Below are 27,197 nucleotides of genomic sequence, written 5' to 3'. Positions count from 1 at the left end.
ACCAGATTATAAGGCACACTGTCGGCTTTTGAGGAAATGTAAGGTTTTTAGGTGCGCCTTATATACGGTACTCATGACGAGTAAAGAATGGCAAATAAATGCAGAAAAGGTTAAGAGACAAAGAAGACAGATAAGTTCTCATCCCTCAAGCAGCAATCAGTGATCATGAATATTTATGATGAGGAGAATAATTAACAGTAAACCAGATTGTGTTGGAAAGGTGTTTGAGTCATTGTAAATAAAACAAATTAGACGCTGAAAAAGCACCAACTGTTAGGCAAGGCAACAGAAAAACTCTGGTTCCACTCAACCGTCAAAGACATTCATGTTTTGCTTCCATACAGAGTGTTCTATCTTTTCCTGCTTGAGGAAAATCCGCGAATGACATGTGGCCGCCTGTCTATATTGTGCACAGGCAGGTTGTTATTACACTGTATCATGACCTAACCAGTTAAAAGGTAGGTCCCACTGGTACGGATAAGACTGGTGGGGAATCCCAAGAAAAAGAAAAGATTCGCTGTGTGATGCTGCTATGTCTAGACGGAATCGAGTTTTCAGCAGAATATCATGAAAAACCTTGTTAATCCTTCTGGGGTCTCAGCGGGAAGTGGGGTGGTTTTGGGAACTGACCGTCGTCAGTTCCCAAAACCTCACATACACACACACAAAAAAAAACAAAAAACCATAAAAGCGCACAGGGGGTCATGTGACCTAGATTATGATGTGCTGGGTTCTTTTTCAAGGAGGAAATGGGAATTAATTTTTTTTAACACACTGCCATAATTTTGAACATAACTTTATGTTATCACCTGCAGAAGTGTTGGTTGATGGTCCACTGGGGCAACAAGAACCACCAGCCTGTTGTCAATGCTCAGGTAGCCAAAGACGTCACACTGCGGCACGGAGATGTGGAGCCGGAAGATCTGCAGGACGTCGTAGACAGCCACCGGCTGGTTCCTGTTCAGCTGCACAAAACAGACCATCAAACACTCAAACTGCCACCAACCCCTTTCCTCTCTTTGAAAAATGTCAGCTCAGAAGTGCTGTCTATAAAGTGTGTTCTTGCTTCATATTTATTTGCTAGAAGCCTTGTTCAGAGAAAAAAAAAACACTCACTATTCATTCAGCTTAACAAAGCCAGGAATGCTTCAAAAATATTTTCATAAGTCTTTCATGATTTAAGCTCCTTACTCTGCAATCAGAGCAAACAAAAAATAATCTAAAATCATTATAAGAAATTATTAATGTGAGAAACTGATATGAGTAAAGTCGCTTTACAAGATTTGAGAATAAATGAAATGCTAAGTGGCCAGCATGTCCACGGTGTTGTAGTAAGGCTGAGGTCTGCTTCTCTACACAGACGTAGTCAGTCGACCAGCTAAGCTGAACCTTGTTCACTGGAACTCTCTTCAAGTAAGAGGCGTCCGGGCTGAGATAAAATACAGTAGCTTAAACAACTTAAGTTTTATGTTTATTGTGCATTTCATTGTACTGGCATTAATGCTTCAAACTGTTCCAAGCGCAGAAACTGCAGCATGCTTATGGCATGCTGTAGCTGAGACTATTTGTGGTGGATGCTCCTACCACCACCACATTGTGTTAGTATTTTTTTCTTTATTAGTATAGTTTATAGTCTGTTTAAGTTAGTTATTTCATTTAGACCTATATTTTCTAATGGGTGCACACTTTAGTTAATGTCTGTCTGAATGGCTTATTTACACTTGTGTTTTGTTTCAGGTGCCGCTGATGGGAACCAGCTGGTGGAGGAACCTGGGTCAAACCATTTACCATTTTCTGAAAGACTGAAGGGGGGAGACTTCAAGTTGATTATTTAATTTTGTCACTTAAATATTCACTTATTGTTTGTGCTAAGTTAAAGTTAGTTTTTCTTTATTTGTTTATGGAATGCTTTAGCTAATTTTGATTTATTTGCTTTTTTGTTAGGTAAGGTCTCCCTCATGTGGTAGATTTAGGTCACTCCACCCCTATTTAAGCAGCCTTTTGTTCTTTGTTTGCAGGTCAGTTTTGTTTGTGTTCAGTTAATTTGGTTCCAAATTTATGTATCCTTTGATTTATTCTTGCTTTAATGATTTTTTTTAAAGATTAAATTGAAACTTTTTATACTTTGAAATTTTTTTTTTTTGTTCTTGTTTGAGTCTGGTCCGTCACACTATTCAACAATTACAGGGAGCACACAGACTTTGGTCCAGCGCAGGTATGTCGCACCCCAGTTTGTTTGCACCAGTGAGACCATAGGTGCCTAAAAGACCTATAAAGTACTTTATAGGTCTTTATAGACCTTTATAGGTCTATAAAGACCTATAAAGTCTTTATAGACTTTATAAAGACTTAATGTATTAATTACATTAATTAATATAATTAATACATTAATTAATACTAATGTATTAATTATTAAAACTAATAATTACTAATTATATTAACTAATTATTAATTATTATTAACTAATAATTAATACATTAGTTTTAATTAAAACTAATGTATTAATTAAAACATTAGTTTTAATTAATACAATAAAACTAATGTATTAATTAGTTTTATTTTGTAATCAGGTTGCTGCGTGTTGCAGACTTCTGCCTAGGTTCCTCTTGAAAATGAGATCTGGATCTCAACGGTGTTCACTTGGTTAAAGAAAAGGCATACTTTATTAGCCTAAAATTTACACTGAGATGTAATTTAAAACAGTGAAATTAACAATTTAAAGTAGTATTAAGTGAATTTAAAAAAAATTCTATTTTGAGCATATTTTAAATATATTTTAAATATACTTAAGCAAGTGTATATTTACACTTGGGCTATATTTTGTTCACTTAAAGTATACTTTTATTTAATATATTAAAAGTGTATTTTGGTACAATTATGTTTAAGTTTGTTATGGCCACTATTGCATCACAAAAGTCCAAAAAACAAAAATGCCAGATTTCAGGAAGAGGTTTTCAACTGGCTCAAAGAAAAAATAAAAAGCACTCGTGGAGACTTTTCTGATTTCAAATGGTTTTCTTTTACTTATAAAAATAAAAAATAATCTCCGAGTTGACTTCAAATATAAACGTTAATTTGGCATTGGGAGGTGTGGGGGGCATTGCCCCCCTGGACTGTAGGCTGTTTTTTTATTTTTACCTCAGAGTGGCCAACTTTATATTATTCCTATCTCGATTTGATGCAGTAGAGCCTTCCGCATTTCCCATTTCTATTCCTTCTGTCACCTTTTTCTGCTGTTACAACTGTTTAATCATTGTAAACACATCGTAACATGTTTTTCCGAGCCATCTTTAAATGCAATATGAGCATTCGTGCTGGGTTTACACCTGTGCGGCAGCGACAGAAACATGCTACCGCTCTGCAGAGTTTTGCAGGTATGTGTTAGGATTATGGCAGCAAACTAGCAAAGAACTTTGCAGAGTTTTTTCCACCAAACTAACCGAGTGAGTTGAGTAATGCTGTTGAATGCAGGTAACGTTAGTTAAATGATGTCTGGCTAATGCCAATATATCACGTTAGGCTTGTTAACATGTACAGACTACTGATGTTATCCATGTTCAAAAGTGGGTACTACAGGCAGCCCTGTAGTATCCAAGGCATAAGCAAACAGCCGCTTAGGACCCCAGGGCCACTAAGGGCCCCCCTCATATATATATATATATATTAGAGATGTGCCGATCAGGTTTTTTCCTGCCGATTCCGATCACCCATGATCACGTAATTATTATTATTTTTTTAATCATAAGCACTACCGGTTACATTATATGGAAAAAGGAACCATAAATTCACCTTGATTTAGACAAAAACTTGTTTTTAATAACTTTTTCCAAGAAAAAAACAAAACAGGCATTGTGCAAATTGTACTGCTATCGGTAATACTATCTTTAACAGACTGAAAACATATGAAGACTCTGAAGAGGCTAAATAATGCAAAGAGTCAAAATAAAACCTCTCAACATTGCCAAAAAAATTCACGTATAAAACTTAACATTCAAAGGCAAATACAGGATCCATTACAATAAACAATCCTGAGTTACTGAATGAAAACTTCCTGATAGCATGGCGGCTAGCTGATTACTGCTAGTTCTGAGTGGCTGTTTCTGACTGAGCGGAGTAATTATGCAGAACAGGGAGGAGATCGATTCTTTTTTCAGAGATTATCTGCCTCATGTTAGGACAGCGAAAGTTTTAATACGTATGTAAAATGTGTTTTTTAAGTTAGATGCTGCAGCTTTAAGCAGAGGTTAGGTGTGAGGGTCACTACCAGGTGGAGCAGAAGCGGCGCTCCGTCTGTCAAATATTACTACCTGTAGCGCGGAGCAGCGGTTCAACAACGAGAGCAGAACCAGCGTCTTACACCGCAGCTCGAAGACTTTAATAATTTTGCAGGTTATTTGTTTAGCTTTTTGACCGTCATGGTAATCCGGGTGAGTGTTTGTAGCTGTGCGCTGCTTTACCTGCTATCTGATCGCTCCATATGTCATTTTTACTGCAGTGAGCCTTGATGTAGCCAAACTCCGTCAAGTATGGCATTGTTTTTGCGCCATATTAGATTCGTTGTGTAGATGCATTTTGACGTGCTTCAACCCACGTGCTTCAATTTTCCACTGCAACACGCAAACTTCCCCATTCACTCAGTGCAATATAGTTCCACATCGCTTAGAATTTGTTGATGCGCGTTTGCGTGAAGGAAAGAGGAGACCAGCTGCACAGGCAGGCTGCAAAATGAGATGCAGGTGATCGGTTTGTGTGATCGGCAACAACAGACCGTGATCGGCGATCACCGATCATACACTTTTTCACGGAAATCAGCCGATTATGATCGGTGACCGATCGATCGGCACACCTCTAATATATATATATATATATATATATATATATATATATATACATATATTCCCTTCTCACCCTCCGTGGGTGGTCTCTTTCATCCTCTACCAGAGGCCTGGGAGCTTGAGGGTTCTGTGCAGTATCTTGGCAGTGCCTAGAACTGCACACTTCTGGACTGAGATGTCTGATGTTGTTCCTGGGATCTATTTTAGCCACTGCTCTAGTTTGGGGGTGACTGCCCCAATGACCAAAGGCACCACTGTTGTCTTCACCTTCGAGGCCTTTTCCAGTTCCTCTCTGAGGCCCTGGTATTTCTCCAGTTTCTCGTGCTCCTTTTTCCTGATGTTGTAGTCACTTGGTATTGCTACATCCACAGCTTCAACAGCTTTCCTCTGTTGTTTATCCACCACCACAATGTACGGTTGGTTTGCCATTACCATTTTGTCTGTCTGGATGTGGGAGTCCCACAGGATCTTAGCTCGGTCATTCTCCGCTACCTTTGGGGGTGTTAGCCACTTTGATCTCGGGGCTTCCAGTCCATATTCTGCACAGATGTTTCTGTACACTATGCCCACCACTTGGTTATGTTGTTCCATGTTCGCTTTCCCTGCCAGCATCTTGCACCCTGCTGTTATGTGCTGGACTGTCTCAGGGGCCTCCTTGCACAACCTACACCTTGGGTCTTGTCTGGTGTGGTAGATCTGAGCCTCTATTGCTCTGGTGTTTAGGGCCTGTTCCTGCGCAGCCAGGATGAGAGCCTCTGTGCTGTCCTTGAGTCCAGCTTTTTCCAGCCATTGGTAGGATTTCCTGATATCAGCCACTTCAGTTATTTGTCGGTGGTACATCCCATGTAGGGGCTTGTCCTCCCATGATGGTACCTCCAGCACCTCATCCTCTGTTCCCCATTGTCTGAGACATTCGCTGAGCACATCGTCTGTTGAGGCTTTGTCCTTGATGTATTTATGGATCTTGGATGTTTCATCCTGGACAGTGGCTCTCACACTCACTAGTCCTCTGCCTCCTTTCTTACTCCTCGTGTACAGTCTCAGGGTGCTGGATTTGGGGTGGAACCCTCCATGCATGGTTAGTAGCTTCCGAGTCTTAACATCCGTGGTATATATCTAGTTCATTGGCCAGCTAATTATTCCTGCAGGGTATCTGATTACTGGTAAGGCATAGCTGTCTATTGCACGAATCTTGTTCTTGCCATTGAGCTGGCTTCTCAGGACTTGCCTTATTTGTTGGAGGTATTTGGCTGTGGCTCCTTTCCTTATGACCTCATCGAGGTTGCCATTTGCTTGTGGTATTCCCAGGTACTTGTAACTGTCCTCAATGTCTGCTATTGTTCCTTCTGGGAGTGAGACCTCTTCTGTGAGGATGACCTTCCCTCTCTTTGTAACCATCCGACCACACTTCTCTAGTCCGAATGACATCCCAATGTCAGTGCTGTAGATCCTGGTGGTGTGGATCAGTGAGTCGATGTCTCGTTCGCTCTTGGCGTACAGCTTGATGTCATCCATGTAGAGGAGGTGACTGATGGTTTCCCCATTCTTGAGTTGGTATCCGTAGCCAGTCTTGTTGATGATTTGGCTGAGGGGGTTCAGGCAGAACAGCAGTGGGGACAGAGCATCTCCTTGGTATATGCCACATTTGATGTACACTTGTGCAAGTGGTTTGCAGTTGGCTTCAAGGGTGGTTTTCCACAGCCCCATCGAGTTTGCAATGAGGGCTCTTAGAGTCCTATTGATGTTGTACATCTCTAAGCATTCAATGATCCAAGTGTGTGGCATTGAGTCATAGGCTTTCTTGTAATCAATCCAAGCTGTGCACAGGTTGGTATGTCGGGTTTTGAAGTCTTGGGCGACTGTGTGGTCTACAAGGAGTTGGTGTTTGGCTCCTTTGCCATTTATGCCGATGCCCTTCTGTGCCGTGCTCATGAATTTATCCATGTGCTCGCTTATCTTAGCCGCTATGATGCCTCACATGAGCTTCCATGTCAGACCCTAATCATGTCTGGATCAGGATTGTACATCCTTCAGTTAACCATTCAGGGTGAGTCCCATTTTGTAGCAGCTGGTTCATTTGAGCTGCCAGTCGCTCATGGAGGGCAGTGAGTTTCTTTAGCCAGTAGGCATGGATCATGTCAGGTCCTGGTGCTGTCCAGTTTTTCATACCTGAGGCTCTTTCTTTGACATCTGCCATTGTGATAGTTACCGGGGCTTGCTCAGGGAAGTTGCTATGGTCATCTCGTAGAGAGATTAGCTACTGTGCATTGCTGTTGTGTTCCCATGTGCCTTTCCAGTATTGTTCAGTCTCCAACCTTGGTGGGTCTGCTTTAGCTGGTTGGGTGGAGAAGAGCCGGTTAATCATCCAGGCTTCATTCTCTCTCGTGTATCTCTTTAGGCAGCTGGCCAAGGCTTGGAGCCTTTTTTTGGCAGTTTCGAGTGCTTCAGGTATGGGCATCTGGCTGTACTTCTTGGGTACTGATCTTTTCATCGCATCTCTTTGGAGCTCTGACAGTTGGCTCACTTCCCTCCTTTTTACCTAGATTTTAGCCTCCAACCATCTTTTCCATGGTGGGTTTTGGATCTTATGGCTCTCATGGTTGCTCCTATAGCCAAGCATGTCCAGAATCACTGATGCCGAGTTGTACATCAGCTCATTGGTTTCAGTTAAGGTGTTGATAGGGATTGTTCTCAATGCTGCATTCACATCTTTAATGAGATTTTCTGATGGTACTTCACTCAGCCATTGTAATTGGCGTCGGGGTTGTCTGGTGCTCATTCGGGCCACGTTCTCAGGTCAGTTGCTGCCTCGTTCAGCTGATGGTTCGTTCATTATTGTGGCTGCATACCCAATCTCTGGATGGGGAGTTGGAGTTAACTCCCCTCTGACCTCCCAGGTGAAATAAAAGTATACTTAAGTATATTTCAAACATACTTACATTTGTGAAAGTCCACTTTAAGTATATTAAGTATTAAGTGTACTACCTATAAACATATCTGAGGTTTACTAAAAGTATGCTTGTACCAATTTCGAAATTATAACTTTAAACACACTGTTGGAGCCTATTAAGAATTAGATATTATTAATTTTCGCAGATCTATGGTTATGTGAATGGTAGATCTATTGTTGTATATTTATTTATGTATTTATTTGTTTTGCTTTAACCCTCATTCTCATTCTCAGTCAGCCTCCTGCAGTGATTAACAGGCAGAAGCAGCTCCTGGGGCTGATCTGATTGTTTGGTGAAGGAGTGAGGGGTGAAAAGGTTTTTGTACCACAAATTAACGTTTATATTTGAAGTCAACTCGGAGATTATTTTTTGTTATTTTTATAAGTAAAAGAAAACCCTTTGAAATCAGAAAAGTCTCCACGAGTGCTTTTTATGTTTTCTTTGAGTGAGTCGAAAACCTCCTCCTGAAAGATTAATCTGGCATTTTTGTTTTTTGGACTTTTGTGATGCAATAGTGGCCATAACACACACTTAAGCATAATTGTACCAAAATAGACTTTTAATATATTAAATCAGCACTACCAGAGATGCAATAAGTTTATAGCAGGTGTGTGAATGATCTAATGATCGGACTGCTGATTGCAGACAGTCCACATTGTTAGCAGAACTAGAGGGCCCCAAAACCAAATTTTGCATAGGCCCACATTCACTTGAGTAACTTTTTGGGGAAAAAAGTACTTCTATGAGTTGTTTTACTGCACTGTATTATTGTCGTTTACTTGAGTAATATTGTTTTTGCTACATAGATTGATTTTGCATTTAAAGAAATAAACTTCAGAGATTAGAAACATTAGATTGTTAGATTTTTGCAACATATAAGCAAATGTTAAGCTAACATTTTATACATGTCACTGTTTACATCCTTATTGTTCACTTATACTAATAAACATGGTTATTTTTTTTGTTACATACAGGTTTGTTTATATTAAAGTAAAACCTTTTTTGTCCTGCCCTCCCTCTCCCAGAATAAGCCAATGGCCCTGCTGCTAAACTCGTCTGGAGACGGGGCTGCATTGACTCCTAAAAAAATGATGCACTGGTTAATAACATGTAAAACTTTTTCATTTTAGGCATAAGACAAAATATTGAAGCCAAACATGGCCATGACAATGGGTTTGACACATTTTGGAGTTATGGCACCCCCAAGTGGATACTTTAAGAAATGGCAACCTCCAACCTTTGCAGGCACACAATGCAAAATCATTTGTTCTAGTGGTCCATCAATGAATGAAAATAAATACACATTTTTAATTAAAAATAACATACTTGTTGTGAAAAAAAATCTTTATTTAACCAAAAGGAAAAATTTAAATTTTTAACCTTTAGATATTTTACAATTTACTTTGTCCTATTTATTATACAGTAACACACATGCACATAGTGTGCTTTTTTATTATTTTTTAGATTTGATGTTGGTTTTTTGTGTGTAAATATACATGATTTGAATTGCCTGACACTTTGCTGTTGATACAACTGAGTTTCCCCACAGAAAGATAATAAACGCAACTTACTCTATTCCATAGGTTTTTAAAAAAAGTCACAAAAATTTTGATTTTCTTCTTGAAGAAAAAAAATCTATATGCTGTTTCTATCAGTCACGGGTAATTTAAGGTTGGTATATCTGACCTTATTTGCCTAAGATTCACTTAGGCAAATAAGGACAGGAGCATCCAGAGGATTGAGTTTGTGGAGTTATCAGATTGAATATCTGCTGATATGGACAAGAGGAAACTGATGGACCCTACAGCTCAGCTGGAAGCCCCTCATACCTTTGAGAAAGTGTTAATCTGCTTCTGGCTCCAGAGGATCTGCAGCATGCTGGCACATATGGGACAACAGGCTCCTGGAAAACAAGTCAAACATCAGGGGCCACACTGTCCCTTGTGGACTCCTCTAGCTACTGCTTGGTGTTGCTATGCTCACCAGGTGGGATTATGGGGTGGCAGCCTGGATTTGATATCGGTGGACAGGACACCTCACTACACACTGAATCTAGACCCAAATCAGACAGGGTCCCTACGGCACGACAGGGGCCCTGGTAGTCAACAGCCACACGGTCAGAGAAGGCCTCACACACCGTGTTGTACGTCTCACCATTGTGACCACAGACTTCTTTTTTCTTCTTGCAGGCCTCCTGAGGACAGAGTTTGAGTTAGATTTTCTAAGCTCTAAAAAAACCAATCATAGCAACAGCTGTGCAATTTGTCACATCAGTAACAAATTGGTTTTTATTATATTAAGAAGGTTGCATGTCCGGGAAATGTCTTGGATCTTCACTGGCATCCATTCGGGGTGGTGAAAGAAGCATTGTTGTGATGGAGAACTGAAGGGGGAGTGTTGGAAAGGATAAAAGGTTCTTAAAAAGACAGAGGCAAATTTGAAGGCATCAGATCGCTATGATGTCACGTTAAATTTCTTTTTTGTTATTTCTGATATATACATCATTTTCATAACAACTGAAGATAACATATCTCTTATGGTCATTAGTGTAAAGGTTTAAGAAAAGAACAATAACATTTCTACAGAAGATCAGGACTCTGTGCTATTACAGGGCCTGTTAAATTAAATGCTCCAGCTGCTTCCTGTAGGATTCCTACCTGGCAATGCCCCATGTAGGCCAGTGTCTTTCCAGACTGCTGCAGATGGCACAGGCTGCGATGCACCCGCCCATCAATGTCACAGGCCGGCTCCATGCTGTTTCTGTCGCAGACTGCTGGCCGACCAACACACTCATACTGCGGACAGTCCGAAAAGTTGCTCAGACAAACACGTCGCCTCGGGATGCACCTGACCAAAACACACAAATCCAATATCTTCATCTTCAGCCATGATAAAGATACGGTGGCCGACAGGTGCAAATGTGCAACAACAGAGAAAACATGCAAACAAAAAAAGAGACGCAAACAAATGAAATGCAGCAAACAAAAAGAGATGATGCAAACAAAAAGCAAATTAAATGCAGCAAACAAAAAAGAGATGCAAAAAATGAAATGCAGCAAACAAAAAAAGAGACGCAAAGAAAAACGACTACAACCACAGATGAAATGCAGCAAACAAAAGAAAAGATGCAAACAAAAAGTGCTGAAAACGGAAGTGCTCCAGAGTAGTAGAGGGAGTCGAACAAAAAACAAATGTGTCCAAATTTAGGGTCTGCATTCTTTAAAACGGGTGTTCAAAAAAGCAGCAATGGCGGCAAAATTACACTTACACTAATAATTTTTAGACAAAATTATTTCTTACAATGTTTTTAGGTGAGAATGTAGATGTATAGATCTCAAATATCTGCTCGGTTCATCAATAAATCACTTAATTGCAATCCGACGTTTTCGAAGATGCCTGCTCCCGCTGCATTAACAGCCAGCTGTCAGCTGGCCGGGAGCTCCAGGTTCGGTACACCGAGAGAGAACCCATGTCTCCCGGCAAATCGTTTTAAAAACTCCCGATAGTTTTCCCCTATGAGTGGAGGTGGAACACAGATATTAAGCCAGGTAATAGCTGTAAAAAAAAATTTGGTTCACTAAAGTATTTAATTTATTCCTGAGCAAATGGGTTTGACTGATTAAAATTAAATTAAATTAAATGAAATGAAATTAAATTAAAGCGGGTCGGCCCGTTGCTGCGATACGTCACAGCGTCCGCCATATTGAATGTGGCCTATGTGCCAGTAAGCTAATACAGGTAAATGGACCAAACTTCAGAAAGTGCTGTTCTGCAAAGTATTTTAAATAAATACATGTCAATGACACATTTTCTCACACACATTAATATATTTGGCAATCAAAGAAATGACTAAAGACAGAGTTTCTAACTTTTTATGTGATTATTTAATTGTTTTGGGGCATTTCTGAATAGAGCACAATGTTTTTATTAGATAGAAATGATTCTGATAAATTTTATATTGACATTGATGAACAGACACACTTTTATTTACATAATTCCATAATTTAATGTACATTTAACATTTCAAGACAACAAATAATGTTCTTGTATTTATTTTTTATACATTATTGAGAAATGACTTTTGATTCATAAATCAGTCATTGTCAAACATTAAACTACATATTTTTCTTACTTTTTTCCAGAGAAAAAAATATTTATTACAGTATGTCAACTCTGCTATTGACAGCAAAGAGTGAAAATAATTCTAATAGAATAAATTATTTTATTTCATTACATAAGATGTATTAATACATTAACACTTCAGATTGAGCTATTTAAAAATACACAAAAAGTGAAAGAATAAAACATTTATATATTATACTGCGAACACTGATCATAGGCCGGGCTTCAGTCTGCTGGTCACACTGGGAGAACTCAATGACTTCTGAGACGTCCTGGTTCACAGGCTAAAGCCAAGGGTAAAAGAGAAATTATCCAAAAGTGAAATAGAAAATACATATACGTTTCCTTCACATTCAGAAAAAGACATTTTCAGCATGTTGGGCTCTGAGTAGCATCTTTATAGCTAAATACCGACATGGTGAAGCTGAGCTATAAACAGACTGAAGACCAGCAGCTCCAGCTCTGATCCTGACTGATCTTTCCTCACAAAAATCCCCTGGTTTTTAATGAACTTCTCCTCTAACAGCAGTTTTTCATCAGCTCTCTCATTAGAGAACAGTGCGAAAACGTTAGCTGCTACGCTAACAATCAGCGGTTACTTCGGGTCAATTAAGCTAAATAGGAAATATTTCTCGGTTGTTTAGAAGCTAATTTCTGGCTGCAAAGTCAAGCAATTCTGATCTTTCATCCTTACCTGCGAAAGGTAATGCCAATGAATCCAGTTTGTTACGTAAAACGGATGAAATAAGTCCACACAGCACAGGACGTAAGGAGCTCAGATCGCTCTGCTGCCACATAGAAGATGGCGGACGCTGTTACGTACGACTCAGCGCTCAATGACGCGTCTACGTCATAGACATAATATAAGAGTAGACCTCGCATTGGCTGCTCCGGCGCAGGAAATATGGCGGCCATCTTGGAGCGGTCGTGCCTCCTACTTTCCTCAACCAAAACAGCAGAAGATGCCTCAGCACTGAGGGATATTGTTGTTCTGATCGATGGACTATTGATGTGAGGCTCCACAAGAAACATTTCACAAGTAAGATGGACATATTATTGTGTATATTCTGTGACTGGAATATTACTTTACTGTATTTATGTCCACCGGCGAAATACCAGCTAATATTAGTTATAGTGTGTCGAGAAAAGTCGAGCTCATCCCACTTCCCCATGCTGGAGATTTTAGTTTAATAGTAATAATAAATAAAATTACCTTAAAATTAATGACATAGGTGACATCAAGACCCAACAGTAGAGTCAGACGGTAATAAAATGAATCTGGTTGTGTTTGTTGTTATTGTGTCCTGCTAACTTTGCTTTAATTCTACTTTTTTCTATTTAATCATAAAAATCAAAAGGCAGAAAGAGAGTCATGAAACAGGAAGAGCTGGTTCCTGAAAAAATGGGAAGTTTCTATCTTGCATCAGTCTAAAATAATTCAGACCATTCCTTATTTTAAAGCATTAAAGGTTTTTAAAGAATAAAATCTAAACATTTTGAGAGATTGGATAAAACCCACAGTAAAATACTTAAAATAATGACTTATAATTATGCCAATAATTAATATTGGTTTAACCAGTGGTTGATGTTGGTTTGATTATAAGAATATTTACACTTACTCTCACACTTGTGGAAGTACTTAAAGGTAAAACAAGAAACTGTAACTTGGTATCAGATAATTAGAATAATGGGTTATTCTTGGTTTCTTGTCAGAAATGTCTGTAAGAACTCACATTATGATTATAATAAGAGTAACTAATAAGTTATGGTTATTATAACATTATAAATGAATGTTAAATCAAAGAAACTAAAAGGTTATAAATGTGATTTTGACATTGAACTTGAAAAGGTGTAAAATGTTGTAACTGTAATTAAAGGTCACTGATGTTGTGTTGGAGGTAGATAGTAGGTGAAAGGTCAGGGGAAAAGAGGAACTGATAGGAGAGCGGAGGTGACCAAGGCCTTATTGCTAGAACTTCAACTTTTCTAAGAAAAGAGAACAGACATCAGGACATAACTTCTCCAAGGTGATGGATATGAGATCATCTGTCCAAGCAGTCAGCCAATGAGACCGGCACAGCAACAAAGCTAGCCAATGTAAACGCACCAAAAGTGTGGATAAACCCTTTATAAGGTGGGTGCAAAAGAGGAATCTTTGGTTGGATCCTTTAGGCAGCTTCGAGCCAAGATCGAGATGGACAAAGAACTCTGCAGCTGAAGAAGAGCCGGGGCCACAGAGCCGGAGACTGTTCTGCACATGGGGACCAACCCGTTAACCCCGCAACATGTGGCTTCAAATCGCACTTCTCTCAACAGCTGGGTTTAGACCCCCAAAGACAAAGACCAAGGCAAAGATGAAGATAAAGACAAAGATAAAGACAAAGGCAAAGAACAAAGGCAAAGAGGAAGAACTGGTGTGTTCCTTCCGTGGGACCAGGAAGATCGTGAGACGAGGAGAAGGGAGCTACAGAGCTGCAAGACAAGAAGCTGAGGACCGCTACGCACATGAGGAAGTCACCCTGAGGCCCGAGACCTGCCGCTCTAAGTCAGTACTCTTCCTGTACTGGGAACCTCCTGCTGCTGCAACACCTTCTTCATCATCAGGCCAGTTCTGGGGTTCAAAATGCCAAACTCTGTCCGTCTCTCTCAAAGTTTCCCTTTTTTAGTTCTCAGTGTCAGCATTAGGGAAAGATAGGCTAGATTATTGATTTTACTTATTTGATTATTTTTGCCACTGAATTAAGCTGTACTGACCCTTGCAAAATGGCCTTACTAATAAAATAATTAGCATTTAAGAAAATCTAAAAGATGTTGTGGACATTCAATTAATGAGTCACCTTAAAGTTCTTTGATAGTTATAAAATAGCTATGAAGTTTGATTCTGGGAGGAAAAAGTAGAAATGTTTTATAGGTTGCTTTTATCCAAAACTAAAACAACACTCTTGGGACTCGCCCGAGTCACTAAAACCAACCTGGTTCATTAACAAGTGCAAGTTGTAATAAAGAGAAAGAGCGACCGTTAACAGGTGTGCTCTGTGAAACTAGCTTATTGCAGGCTGCTCAATCTGGCTAATTCACAGGGTGAAAAAGGGTGGGACATCTGGAGGGGGAGGTCGTTAGAAACCAGGCTAGTCTTTCTCGATGTCAGCTTAAACAGAGTTTACTCAGTTCTGAACAGGGTAAAATCCCATCAGATTTAGAAAACTCAAATTACCCGTTAGATGGAGAGCTGGCTGCACATCTCCCTCCTCTGAGATGGAGAAGTAGAGAGAGAGAGAAGGGGGGGGGGGGGGGGGAGGTGTTGCGCAATAACAAGTGCTTGGTGTAATACGGGGTTCAGCCCCGTTATGAAGGCTAACCGAGATTCCGTAAATCTAAAAAATTAATTCTCTAACATTGACTTAACATTTTTCAAAGGGATACAAAGTGAGGGGATCGTAATTTTAATAATTACATGTTTATAAAAGCGATTTTCTGTTGTCCTTCCATGGAAGCGGGAAGCTTTCAAACGGAAATAAAACACTTTTTAATATAAGTTGCTGCTTAACATGATCACAGAACTGCCAAAACATATGTACAAAAATACCAGACAAAGTGAATCAGAGCAACGCTGAACTGATGCGGTAAAGCGAAGAGTAGCAGGAGAGGAGCTGCCCCAAGAAGCTACAAACACTGAGTAGAAGAAAAGCTGCCATCGATAACTTGCAGCCAAGCATGATTTAATGTTACACAATAGAGTTTTACCAAGTTGCTCAAAGTCTAAACTGGCATTGTTGTGCACTTAAGGTGTAAAGTTTGTCTTCGACCAAACGCCCCCCAAAGGAATCCCAGCGCCCCCCTTTTGTAAAAATTTCCGCCAGCGCCCCCTGCCTCCCCAAAACAAACTAGTCAGAACACCGGTGTCATCTTTGCGTTACCGACCGCAGGGAAGTTGTTTTTGAGTTGGATATTGGATATTCGCGCTCCGCGGAGTAAGGGGCGTTTAGCTAAAGGTTGATCCGATTTATGAACGCTAATTTCGGCCAGCTGTTCTCCACCGCTCCCTCTTCAAGGGCATCGCAGTGAAGTTAGTTTCAAGTGGGATATTCGAGCTCCGCGGAGTAAGCGGTATTTAGCTCAAGGTTGAACCAATTTATGAACCCTAATGTCGGCCAGCGGTTCTCCACCGCTTCCGGCAAAAGCGCTGGAAGGTTCACTTAGGGACTGTCAACAAATTACCGAACCAAACACTCCTGTCAAACAAATGTTAAAAAATGCCTTGAATTGTAACCAACTGTCAGTGCTAATTCGTGCTTTTAAATGAGACACAATATCATCTATTAAATTTTAAAGTCATATACAATATTTTAAATAATTTAAATATTAAATAATATGTTTTCTTCAATAGCTTCCAAGTCATCTGACCTATTTACTCAGAATCACTGAAATCTTTCTACTGGTCTGTATAGATGAGGCACAGTCATTTGTTTTCCATTTTGAGTCATTTTCCTTTTTTTTTTTTGGCAAAATATAGGGTTTTTCTTCAATAGCTTCCAGGTCATGTGACCTGTTCACTCAAAATCCATGTGAAATTATTCTACTAAACTATATAGATTAGGCATATTTTATTTAATTTTGAGCCTTTTTATTTTTTAACCAAATTTATATTCAAAAGATTTTCATAAAATATATTACCTCAAGCAATCATCACATTTGTCACCTGTAATGTTCAATTACATAAAATTCTAGGACTGGATCTATTTCATTACATGTTCACTTACCTGAAATATGTTAAATACAACAAATATTTACTTAAAGTGTGATCTATTTAATTAAATTTACTTGTCACCTTTATTGTTGAATTACACATTGAATCAGTGTTTCTCAACCATTTTTGTGCCAGCGCCCCACTAGGCCCCAGGTCCCTCACTGTCCCCCACCAAAGAATTTGTAGGCTACTTTGCACTGACTATTATTACTATCACTATTGTAGATGTTTTGATTTTTATGCTTGTTTCTGTATTTGTCATAAAAAATAATTTCCCAGAGAACAAAAAGGCCATGGGAATAGAAATTATTTTCACAGGTGTCTAAGAAAAATGCAATGAACATTCAAGTTAAAATTTGTAGGCCTAACAGCAGCCAATCAGAGTGGAAAAAAATATTATTGTTCTTTGCCATTTTCTAGTTGTTAAATCTTGCACAAAACGACCAGATAAAAGATGTTCAACATGCCAGTTTAAACTCTGAACTATTTGCAAAATGACTGAGCTCTGCAACATTAAAATATGGAACTGTAACTACATTAATTATAACTCTTCTTCTCTTCAGTGTTTGTCAGTTTCTGATGGTGCAGCTCTGTGCTACCTTCAGGAGAATGGGACATCAGAGCATCATCCATAAAACTTCACCCACATGGCATTTATTGTGCAAACCAGAACTTTCAGTGGAAAAACAAAAGTTCCAGATCATTTTAATGCCACACAAATATGAGACAGAAACATGGATTATATCTTTATATAGATCTGTCTATTGATTTATAGATTAATAGTTTTACTGGACAGAAATTACAAAGAACAAATCTGGTTCTTAATCAAATCCTAATGAGTCAAATTGAAAGGGTTAGGGTTAGGGTTAGGATTAACCCTAATCTAAAAAATTAATTCTCTAACATTGACTTAGATTATCTGACACAAGAGTCTAAATTAGAAATGTGACAATGTAACATATATTATAAAACTTATATTACGTGTTATAGCATTCACCAGCAAAGTTTACACAGGTGGTAAAGACTATTATTTATATGTAATTCTTTCACTCTGTCAAAAGTAAGATACATCCCAAATCTTCCGTTTTTGTTTTGAAGGTTTCCTAAAGACACGATGTGAGGAAGAAGTGGGCGATATTTTTAAACAGAGACGGATTCACTGCAGCACGGATGAATCTCACATCGGATTTTGGACTCAATCTCAGCTGCTGAATCACTCTGAAGCTAGAACTCGTCGGCTGGAAAACATATACATATATCTATGTATGTATATACATACATATAAACAAGTATCCCAGTGTTTCTCAACCTTTTTTGGGCCAGTGCCCCTATCCAGGTCCCTCACCGCCCCCCACCAAAGAATTTTTAGGCTACTTTGCACTGACCATTATTTTATTATTAATAGTACTATCACTATTGTAGATGTTTTGATTTTTTTTGCTTGTTTCCGTATTTATCATCAAAAATAATTTCCCAGAGAACAAAAAAGCCATGGGAAAAGTCCACTGCAAGTGTCATTGAGTCATCAGCCTCATGACATTAACACTGACATGAAAAATAATATTGAAGAAATAGATATATAAAATCTAATTAAAAACATAAATAAGTGATAAGTTCTTTACTGTTATGGTCTGTAAGATATATTTATTCTCAGTACTAGATGTGGTCTCAACAAACCCATGGCACTTCAACAATATTATTTTACCTTTTTTCTGGAAATAGTGTCTGTTTATTCTTGCCATACAGTCCTCTGTATTAAGTTTTGAATGAAAGGTCTTGCCATACCAGTTTATTCCTCTGTATTTAGTTTAGTTTCTTAGTTTATTCTTGCATTTTATTCTTAATTTATTTACATTTAGTTTTCTTTGATTAGTATTATCCTCTCTTGGTATATTGCTATGTCCACTTTAGTTTCTTGCTAGATTTATTTTATCGTTTATTGACGCACCAACGGTAATCTTCACTCATCACCTGCTGCGCCTCCTAATTGTCATGTGTTTCACATCATGTGTTGATTTTTCACTGTTCAGCGTCGGATTCTCTGTTTTTATGCCATAATTCACATCTAGTTCGTCGCTCCGTTTTATGTTCCGCTTCTCCTGTTTCAGAGTTTTGTGCAATGTGCGTGGCGTTTTTTTTTAACACCCTAAGGTGCAGGGCTCATCGATGGGGAAAAGGCAGTCAGACATAAACCATTTAAAACAACAGAAACAATTTCGGTCTTCTGATTATTGAAATTTAAAAGTGCTGTGTTGTTCTATCACCCCCGTTTCATACCGGACCACTTACAGCACCGTGTTAATGCTATAAAATGAACGCTCTCTATCGTGGTATCACCCATGGAGGGATTTCTTTATTTAAATGGATTTATTTTTCAGAGGGATACAAAGTGAGGGGATCGTGATTTTAATAATTACATGTTTATAAAAGCGATTTTCTGTTGTCCTTCCATGGAAGCGGGCAGCTTTCAAACAGAAATAAAACACTTTTTAATATAAGTTGCTGTTTTGACATGATCACAGAACTGCCAAAACATATGTACAAACATACCAGACAAAGTGAATCACAGCAACGTCACTTCTGGAACTGATGCGGTGAAGCTACCAGTTAGCTAACAAACACTGAATAGAAGAAGAGCTACCATCTATACAGTTGCAGCCAGGCATGATTTAATGCCTGGATGCAACAGTTTTACCAAGTTGCAACAGTTTTACCAAGTTGCTCAAAGTCTAAACTGGTATTGTGCATTTAAGGTGCAAAGTTTACCTTCAACCAAACGCCCCCCAAGGGACTCCCAGCGCCCCCCTTTTGTAAAGATGTCCGCCAGCGCCCCATGCCGTCCTCTGAACGCCCCATGGGGGGCGGTACGGCCCACGTTGAGAACCGCTAAATTAAATGTTTAAAGATGGGCTCTTTCATCTGGTTTGTGTCATGATGTGGCAGTGGACAAAAACGCAGCAGGCAGTAGACGTACTTTATGTGGATGTTATTTTAATGAACAAAATAAAGCAAAACAAATCCAAAAACCCAGTGTCCTGACAGTTTGCTTGTCACATTACATGCAACAAGCAGATGTCTGATTATATAATTGTTTACTTTTGTAACAAGGCGGCCGTTTTTGCGGTTGGATTTTACGATGAAGAAGATTTCAGGAGGCAGATTCAGGTGGTAACAGCAGTGGGTTTATTCTCCTCACAGCATCAATACACAGACAATAATTATTCTTCACAGGTGAAAACTGAAGGCTTAAATAGTCTCAGCTGTGTTGGACTCAACCACTTCCACTTCACAGTGGGATCTCCCTTAACAAATCTCCACCTATTTAAATAAAATACACTTTAATAAATATAAACATTTAAATTTACTTTTTATAAATATTTCATATTTTATCCTACACCAAATGAAACACCACAAAAACCCATAAACGATCATCTCCCCACACTTTTCAATGGCCTCTCCCAGAACCTATAAATGGTGTCTGGACCCCCGGGGTAGTATTTGCCCAAACACCCTGGAGAGGACACAGAAAAGACAGGTGAGTCACTCAATATCAGCACTCCACACTTTACAGATTATGCACACACATTTGTTCAGTTTTACCCACCAGTAGCTCATTGCTCTGAGTAACAATTATCCTCCCTCCACAGGCAACCAGCTCACTCTCCAATGACGAGCAGCTGTGCAGAGCCCAGAACAAAAGGCTACATGCTAATTACTAAAAATACTCAATAAATACCATTAAAACGTCTCGTGTGCAAATTGCTATTTATGTGCAAATCTCTGCTTAAAGTGCAGTGCTAAATAAAGTGCTTGTTCATAAAGTGCAAAAAGTGCATTTAAAGTGCTATACAGTGATTTAAGTAAAAGTAGACCCAGTAATGAAGCTCTCTTCATTACATTTCCTCCCTCCTCTCTTAAGAGTACCTCAGTCCTCTGACACTCTGGATAAACTGTCAGCAACCACATTAGACTTCCCTGACTTGTACTGGACCGTGAAGTCAAATGGCTGCAGCGACAAGTACCATCCAGCAATGCGGGCGTTGGCATCCCTCATTCGTCTTAACCATTGGAGGGCACGATGGTCAGTTTCCAAAATAAAGTGACGTCCTAAAAGATAATACCTGAGGGCCTCAATAGCCCACTTCATGGCCAAACACTCCTTTTCCACTGTTGAATATCTCGTCTCTCTATCAAGCAGCTTCCGACTCAAAAACACCACAGGTCTTCTTTCACTGTCCACCTCTTGCTGAAGGACAGCTCCAAGTCCCACTCCTGAAGCGTCTGTTTGCAAGATAAATTGCTTAGTGAAGTCTGGTGTGTGTAGAACTGGATGAGTACATACTGCTTGCTTGAGGTCCATGAATGCTCGATCACAGTCTTCCGTCCAACACACTTTGTTGGGGGCTGCACCCTTTGTTAGATGGTTCAGTACAGCTGATCGCTCTGCAAAAGAAGGTATAAATTTCCGGTACCAGCCCACCAAACCCAGAAATCCTCTCACCTTCCTCTTTGTAGTTGGAACTGGAAAGGACTGGATTGCATCCATTTTCCCCACTTGAGGCTTTATTTTTCCAAACCCAATGACAAAACCCAAGTACTCCACTTCCCTCTGGGCTACAGCACACTTCTTTGGGTTAACAGTCAATCCAGCCAATTTGATGCGGTGTAGCACCTCCTGTAGGTGAATCAGATGCTCCTCCCAGGACTGGCTATACACCACAACATCATCCAAATATGCTGCAGAAAATCCTGAAACGTCTCTCAGCACATGATCCATTAAACGTTGGAACGTTGCTGGCGCACCCTGGAGTCCAAATGGCATGACTCTAAACTGGTACATACCAAAAGGAGTTTTGAATGCGGTCAGCTCTCTTGCTTCTGGTGCCAAAGCCACTTGCCAGTACCCTTTGCACAGATCCAATGTTGTGATGTAGCTTGCTGAACCGACTTTCTCCAGTAGGTCGTCAACCCTGGGCATTGGGTACGGGTCAAAATTGGACACAGCATTTAAATTTCTAAAGTCTATGCAAAATCTAAGGGAGCCATCTTTCTTTGGTACCAGCACAATAGGGCTGCACCACTCACTACTAGACTCTTCAATTATCCTCAAATCCAACATCAGTTTTATTTCTTTTTCCAGGACTGGAATCAACCGCTCCGGTATGCGATAGCTCTTTTGACGACTCGGCACATCTTCTTTAACCCGAATCTTATGTTGAACCAGTGATGTAAATCCTGGAACTTCCTGAAAGAGGTGAGGATCCAAGAGAGGTTTGATCTTTTCCTGCTCAGTAGGGGACAGGTGAGAAATGTCAACCAAAGCACAGTCTGACATGTTAGTTGGAAAAAATTTCTCAGTTACCTCCTCATCCTTAACTGCTCTCACAAATAGCTCCTGGTGCACTGGCTCTTGTTGGCTGTGGAACTCTTTCAACAAGTTGACATGAAAGGTCTGATGCTTCTTAGCTCTTTCTGGCATGTACAGTTCATAAACCACTTTACTCACTTGTTTGGTGATCTCATATGGTCCATGCCATTTTGTCAGCAGCTTGTTGTCGCTGGTAGGAAGCAATAACAGAACCTTCTGACCTGGAAGGAAGACTCTGTCTCTGGCCTTCTGATCGTACCACGTCTTTTGATGTTGTTGAGACGCTTTCATGTTGTCCTGTGCAACACATGCCATTTCCTGCAATCGCTCTCTCATGTTGATGACATATGCTGCAATGTTTTCACCCTCTGGCTTAGCGTCTTCCCAACAGTCCTTCAGTAGATCCAGCGGACCTCTCACTTGACGCCCATACAATAGTTCAAAGGGTGAGAAACCTGTGGACACTTGTGGAACCTCCCGGTAAGCAAATAACAGGTACGGCAGCCATTGGTCCCAGTCGGCACCCGTGTCAGAGACAAACTTGCGCAGCATATTTTTGAGTGTCTGATTATATCTTTCCACTAGCCCATCCGTTTGGGGGTGGTAAGGGGTGGTCTTAAGTCCCTTAATCCCTAATAATTTGTAAACCTGCTGCAAAAGTTTAGACAAAAAGTTTGTCCCACAATCTGTGAGAATTTCTCTTGGTATTCCTACTCTAGAGAAAAGCTGCAGGAGACAGTTGGCAACATGTCGGGCTTTAATGGATCTGAGAGGAAAAGCCTCAGGGTACCGTGTAGCATAGTCACATATCACCAATATGTAACGGTAACCTGTAGAGCTCCTTTCCAATGGGCCCACAATATCCATACCTAGCCTTTCAAAGGGTGTCTCAATAATTGGCAGGGGTTGTAGCTGGGCTCGTGCTACTCCTTTGCCTGAAGTCAACTGACATTTTTCACAGGAACTACAAAATTTAGAAATCTGGGTATACATTCCTGGCCAAACAAAACGGCTGCTGATTCTACTCAGTGTCTTATAAAAAGCCATATGACCTGCCCATGGAATTGAGTGACCCAGCTCCATAACTTTGTGTCTGAACTGTTGTGGAAGGGCTAATGCTTCACACTGACCCTTCTTCTGATACAAAATATCTCCTTTAATAATGTAAACTGCATCTTCCCGGAAGTCTAACCGGCTTTGATGAGTTCCCTCCACCCCAGTTACCTTCTCAAACCAAGGTTTAAGAGTAGAATCATCTCTCTGGAGTGCACCTACATCTGAGGGAATGTCAAACTCAAACCAGTTATTTGGCTTAGACAACTGTGCTGTCTCTTCGTTACCCGAGCCTTTAAACTTCTCTCTTCTTTTCTGAGCTTTTGATTTCTTTTTTGTTCTTCCCAGTTCTGCTTCTATAGACTCCCCAAAAAAAGGCAACTCTTCTAACACAGTTTTTGAACTTTGGGCTCTTGTGACTACATTACAGGGTTTCATTGATATATCAGTTTTAGGACATGAATCATGGGCATCTCTGTTGGTAAACACTTGGGATTCATGGTCTGACTGGTGAATAAGGTCAAAGAGAGTGGGGATATCATTACCAAGTATAACTGAGTATGGTAAAGAGGGAACTACAGCCACCTGTACCAGGTATGTTTGACCTCCCACTGTCAAATACACCTCAGCAGTAGAGTAGACATGTTCATCTCCATGTACACAACTTATTTTAACCCCCACCCCGCTTAGCTTTTCTGCTGAGATTAAGCTAGCATGCACTAGAGATTGGAAGCACCCAGAGTCAAGCAACGCTTCTTCTTTCTGCCCATTAACTAGAACAGAAACAGTGCAAACTTTCTTTTCTACAGCATCCATAGCTGGTCTTGGAACAGAACACAAAAGTGATGGCTTTGATTTAAGGGCAGGGCAGAAATGTTGTATATGACCAAAGCCATTACAGTTGTAACATCTAATCTCTTGGACTGAAGACTTGAAAAGTGACTTTTTAACATTGGGGGGTCTTTGGGAAGGGAACTCCTTTGAACTAGAAACATTTCTAGCCTGACTTTGACCAGAGCCCTGTTCACGCCCAGTGGACTTACTTGATTGGGCATAGTGAGTCTCTCGGCCAAAATAAATGTTCTTGCTCCCCTTCCTGGCTGATGTGAAAACCTCTGCAAGAGCAGCTGCTTCTTTTGCCGTCTTCGGGTCACGCTCACGTATCCAGATCTCCAACTCTGGATTAACCATTCTTAAAAACTGCTCCAGAATTATCTGCTCAGATATTTCTTGCACAGTAAATTTATCAGGTTTAATCCATCTTGAAAATAAGTCTTTCAATCGCACATACAGTTCACGTGGCGTCTCCCCGGATTCAATCTTCAGGGATCTGAAGCGGCGTCGATACGTGTCAGCAGTGATTTCATATTTTGCCAGTATTGCCTCTTTCACTTTGTCATAGTTTTCAGAGTCAGCCATATCCATTAAAACATAGGCTGCGCGGGCCTTGCCGGTCAGCAGAGGGACAAGACGAACCGCCCACTCATCTCTAGACCACCGACACACCTGGGCCATCCTCTCGAACGTCATCAGAAAATGTTCAATGTCGTCATCAGTAGATAAAGGAAGAAATCTTGGCTCAATTATGGACCTGGAACCATGAGCCACCTGGACATCATCAACATCTGATTCTTCTGATTCACCTCCTTCAGATGTCATGGGTCGAGCTTGTATTCCTGATCCCTCAGGTTTTTCAAGTACAGCATGCACTTGAAGCTGCATTTGTTGAAATTGATGCTGTATGCTCTTCCACCTTTGCTCCTGGCGGGAAAAATCTTTATCAATCTTCATGTCTCTCGCCACTTGAGACCGCAGAATAGATTTCACCATCACCGCCAGTTCCTCCAACTTATCTTCAGGGTTGGTCGCTGTATTAGCCTCCATGTCACAGGAAGCTCCAGCTCCTTCATCAGGCTCTCCCTCTTGGCCTGGCTTTTTACCACCTCTGGTTATCATCTTCTCACCGTGGCATGAATGGCACACTTCTGACACCACTTGTAACAAGGCGGCCGTTTTTGCGGTTGGATTTTACGATGAAGAAGATTTCAGGAGGCAGATTCAGGTGGTAACAGCAGTGGGTTTATTCTCCTCACAGCATCAATACACAGACAATAATTATTCTTCACAGGTGAAAACTGAAGGCTTAAATAGTCTCAGCTGTGTTGGACTCAACCACTTCCACTTCACAGTGGGATCTCCCTTAACAAATCTCCACCTATTTAAATAAAATACACTTTAATAAATATAAACATTTAAATTTACTTTTTATAAATATTTCATATTTTATCCTACACCAAATGAAACACCACAAAAACCCATAAACGATCATCTCCCCACACTTTTCAATGGCCTCTCCCAGAACCTATAAATGGTGTCTGGACCCCCGGGGTAGTATTTGCCCAAACACCCTGGAGAGGACACAGAAAAGACAGGTGAGTCACTCAATATCAGCACTCCACACTTTACAGATTATGCACACACATTTGTTCAGTTTTACCCACCAGTAGCTCATTGCTCTGAGTAACAATTATCCTCCCTCCACAGGCAACCAGCTCACTCTCCAATGACGAGCAGCTGTGCAGAGCCCAGAACAAAAGGCTACATGCTAATTACTAAAAATACTCAATAAATACCATTAAAACGTCTCGTGTGCAAATTGCTATTTATGTGCAAATCTCTGCTTAAAGTGCAGTGCTAAATAAAGTGCTTGTTCATAAAGTGCAAAAAGTGCATTTAAAGTGCTATACAGTGATTTAAGTAAAAGTAGACCCAGTAATGAAGCTCTCTTCATTACAACTTTAATCACATAAAATATTTATTTAAAAATATAATCTTTCATTACGTGTATGTTTATTACCTGAAATATTTTAAATAGCAAATTTTTACTTAAAATGTGATTCATTTTTTCACCTGTTTACATGCAACTTGAATTACTTGAATCAAACGTTTCATGAATGTTTACCACATGAAATTATTAAATGAGAGAAAACAGCCACTTCCAACTGTATTTCAACACAAATGGTTTAAGAGTCTGCAGCCTTGCTGAGCTCCTCTCCTGGGGTTTCTTCCTCCTCAGCCTCTCCAACTTGCTCCTCTTCTATTGCCTCCGCTACTGTGTTTTCATTATTTACCTCTTCTGGGGTAAAGAATGAAAACAGTCTCAGTAACTTGTTGATCCACCATGGTCTTGCTGTATCGCCTCTTTAATTGTCGGTTGTGGCGTTTACCTTGCAGTGACCCATATTCAGCGATGAACCCAGTCAGGATGGAGCTCATCCATTTCACACGTCGGTTTGCCTTTAAGAGGACATATCAGAACACACATCAGTATTAATGCTGTCAATTTGATAACACTAGAAAACTTAAATAGTTTACTTCACAATAATGGAATAACGTAGATGTCCACTGACAAAACTCTGATTAGGTTGCTACATAAACAATATTAGTCACTTAAATGAACTCAACAGAAACTGAACATGAGAACATGGACAAAATCATAGCAAAAAGTCGGATCAACAAAGCAAATTTAGACACTCACCAGAATGGAAATGTCTGGAGCAAACCTGTAGGCATCTGGGGATGTTGGAGAACGTAATGTCAGGACGTCTCAACCGCTGATAGCAGGACATTCGTTTTCTTTTCGTTAGCTCCGATAGCCTCCTCGCGGTTTCCAAGCAGGAAAATAGTGAAACTAAAGTTTGTTTTCCATCTTTTTACCTTTTTGATCATGTGATCGGATTTTACACCCAATAACGCAGCAAGTTCGTGCCATAGCTAAATTATTTTAAGTAACTTGTATTAAAAAAAGAATGTTGTTTTTGTCGGCTATGTTTATGGATACCAAAGATGGCGCTGATATCCCTTCGTCTACAGCAGTGACATCACGTTCCAAAGCTCTATTCATGTCTATGGTTTTACTTAAGTGTAATGTCTTACTTCCTGAGATCTGGAGAATATTTGAAAATGAATAATTTGCTTACATTCCTTGCTATACATGTTTAAACATTTTAGAATCAGACAAACAGATTTCTTTTTTTACTATGGAACAGCCTTTATTTACAAAAGGTGAAGAGTAAAAAAAAAACTTCGAGTCCATTTTTTTTCTCCCCTTAGGCGCTCTG

At 39.9% G+C, this 27,197-nt stretch overlaps 1 protein-coding gene across 2 annotated transcripts in view; it reads right to left on the bottom strand.

Annotated features, from left to right (window-relative positions):
* reck (reversion-inducing-cysteine-rich protein with kazal motifs) overlaps positions 1–27,197 on the bottom strand; it is a 100,121-nt gene that overhangs the window by 8,455 nt on the left and 64,469 nt on the right. Inside the window, exons 17-20 of one of the 2 annotated variants that reach the window (XM_008438544.3) lie at positions 10,444–10,633; positions 9,770–9,980; positions 9,616–9,689; positions 810–965 (exon numbers count right to left, since the gene is read on the bottom strand). In XM_008438544.3, coding sequence (XP_008436766.1) covers positions 810–965; positions 9,616–9,689; positions 9,770–9,980; positions 10,444–10,633 — 631 coding nt within the window. Of the gene's footprint in view, positions 1–809; positions 966–9,615; positions 9,690–9,769; positions 9,981–10,027; positions 10,170–10,443; positions 10,634–27,197 lie in introns of those variants that run through there. The other variant, XM_008438545.3, reaches the window with a different exon arrangement.

This window comes from Poecilia reticulata, chromosome 20 (genome assembly GCF_904066995.2).
Source record: "Poecilia reticulata chromosome 20, P_reticulata-male-v2, whole genome shotgun sequence".
Taxonomy (NCBI): domain Eukaryota; kingdom Metazoa; phylum Chordata; class Actinopteri; order Cyprinodontiformes; family Poeciliidae; genus Poecilia; species Poecilia reticulata.
The sequence above is the reverse complement of the archived record's forward strand: the minus strand, read 5'-3'. Positions and strand labels throughout refer to the sequence as shown.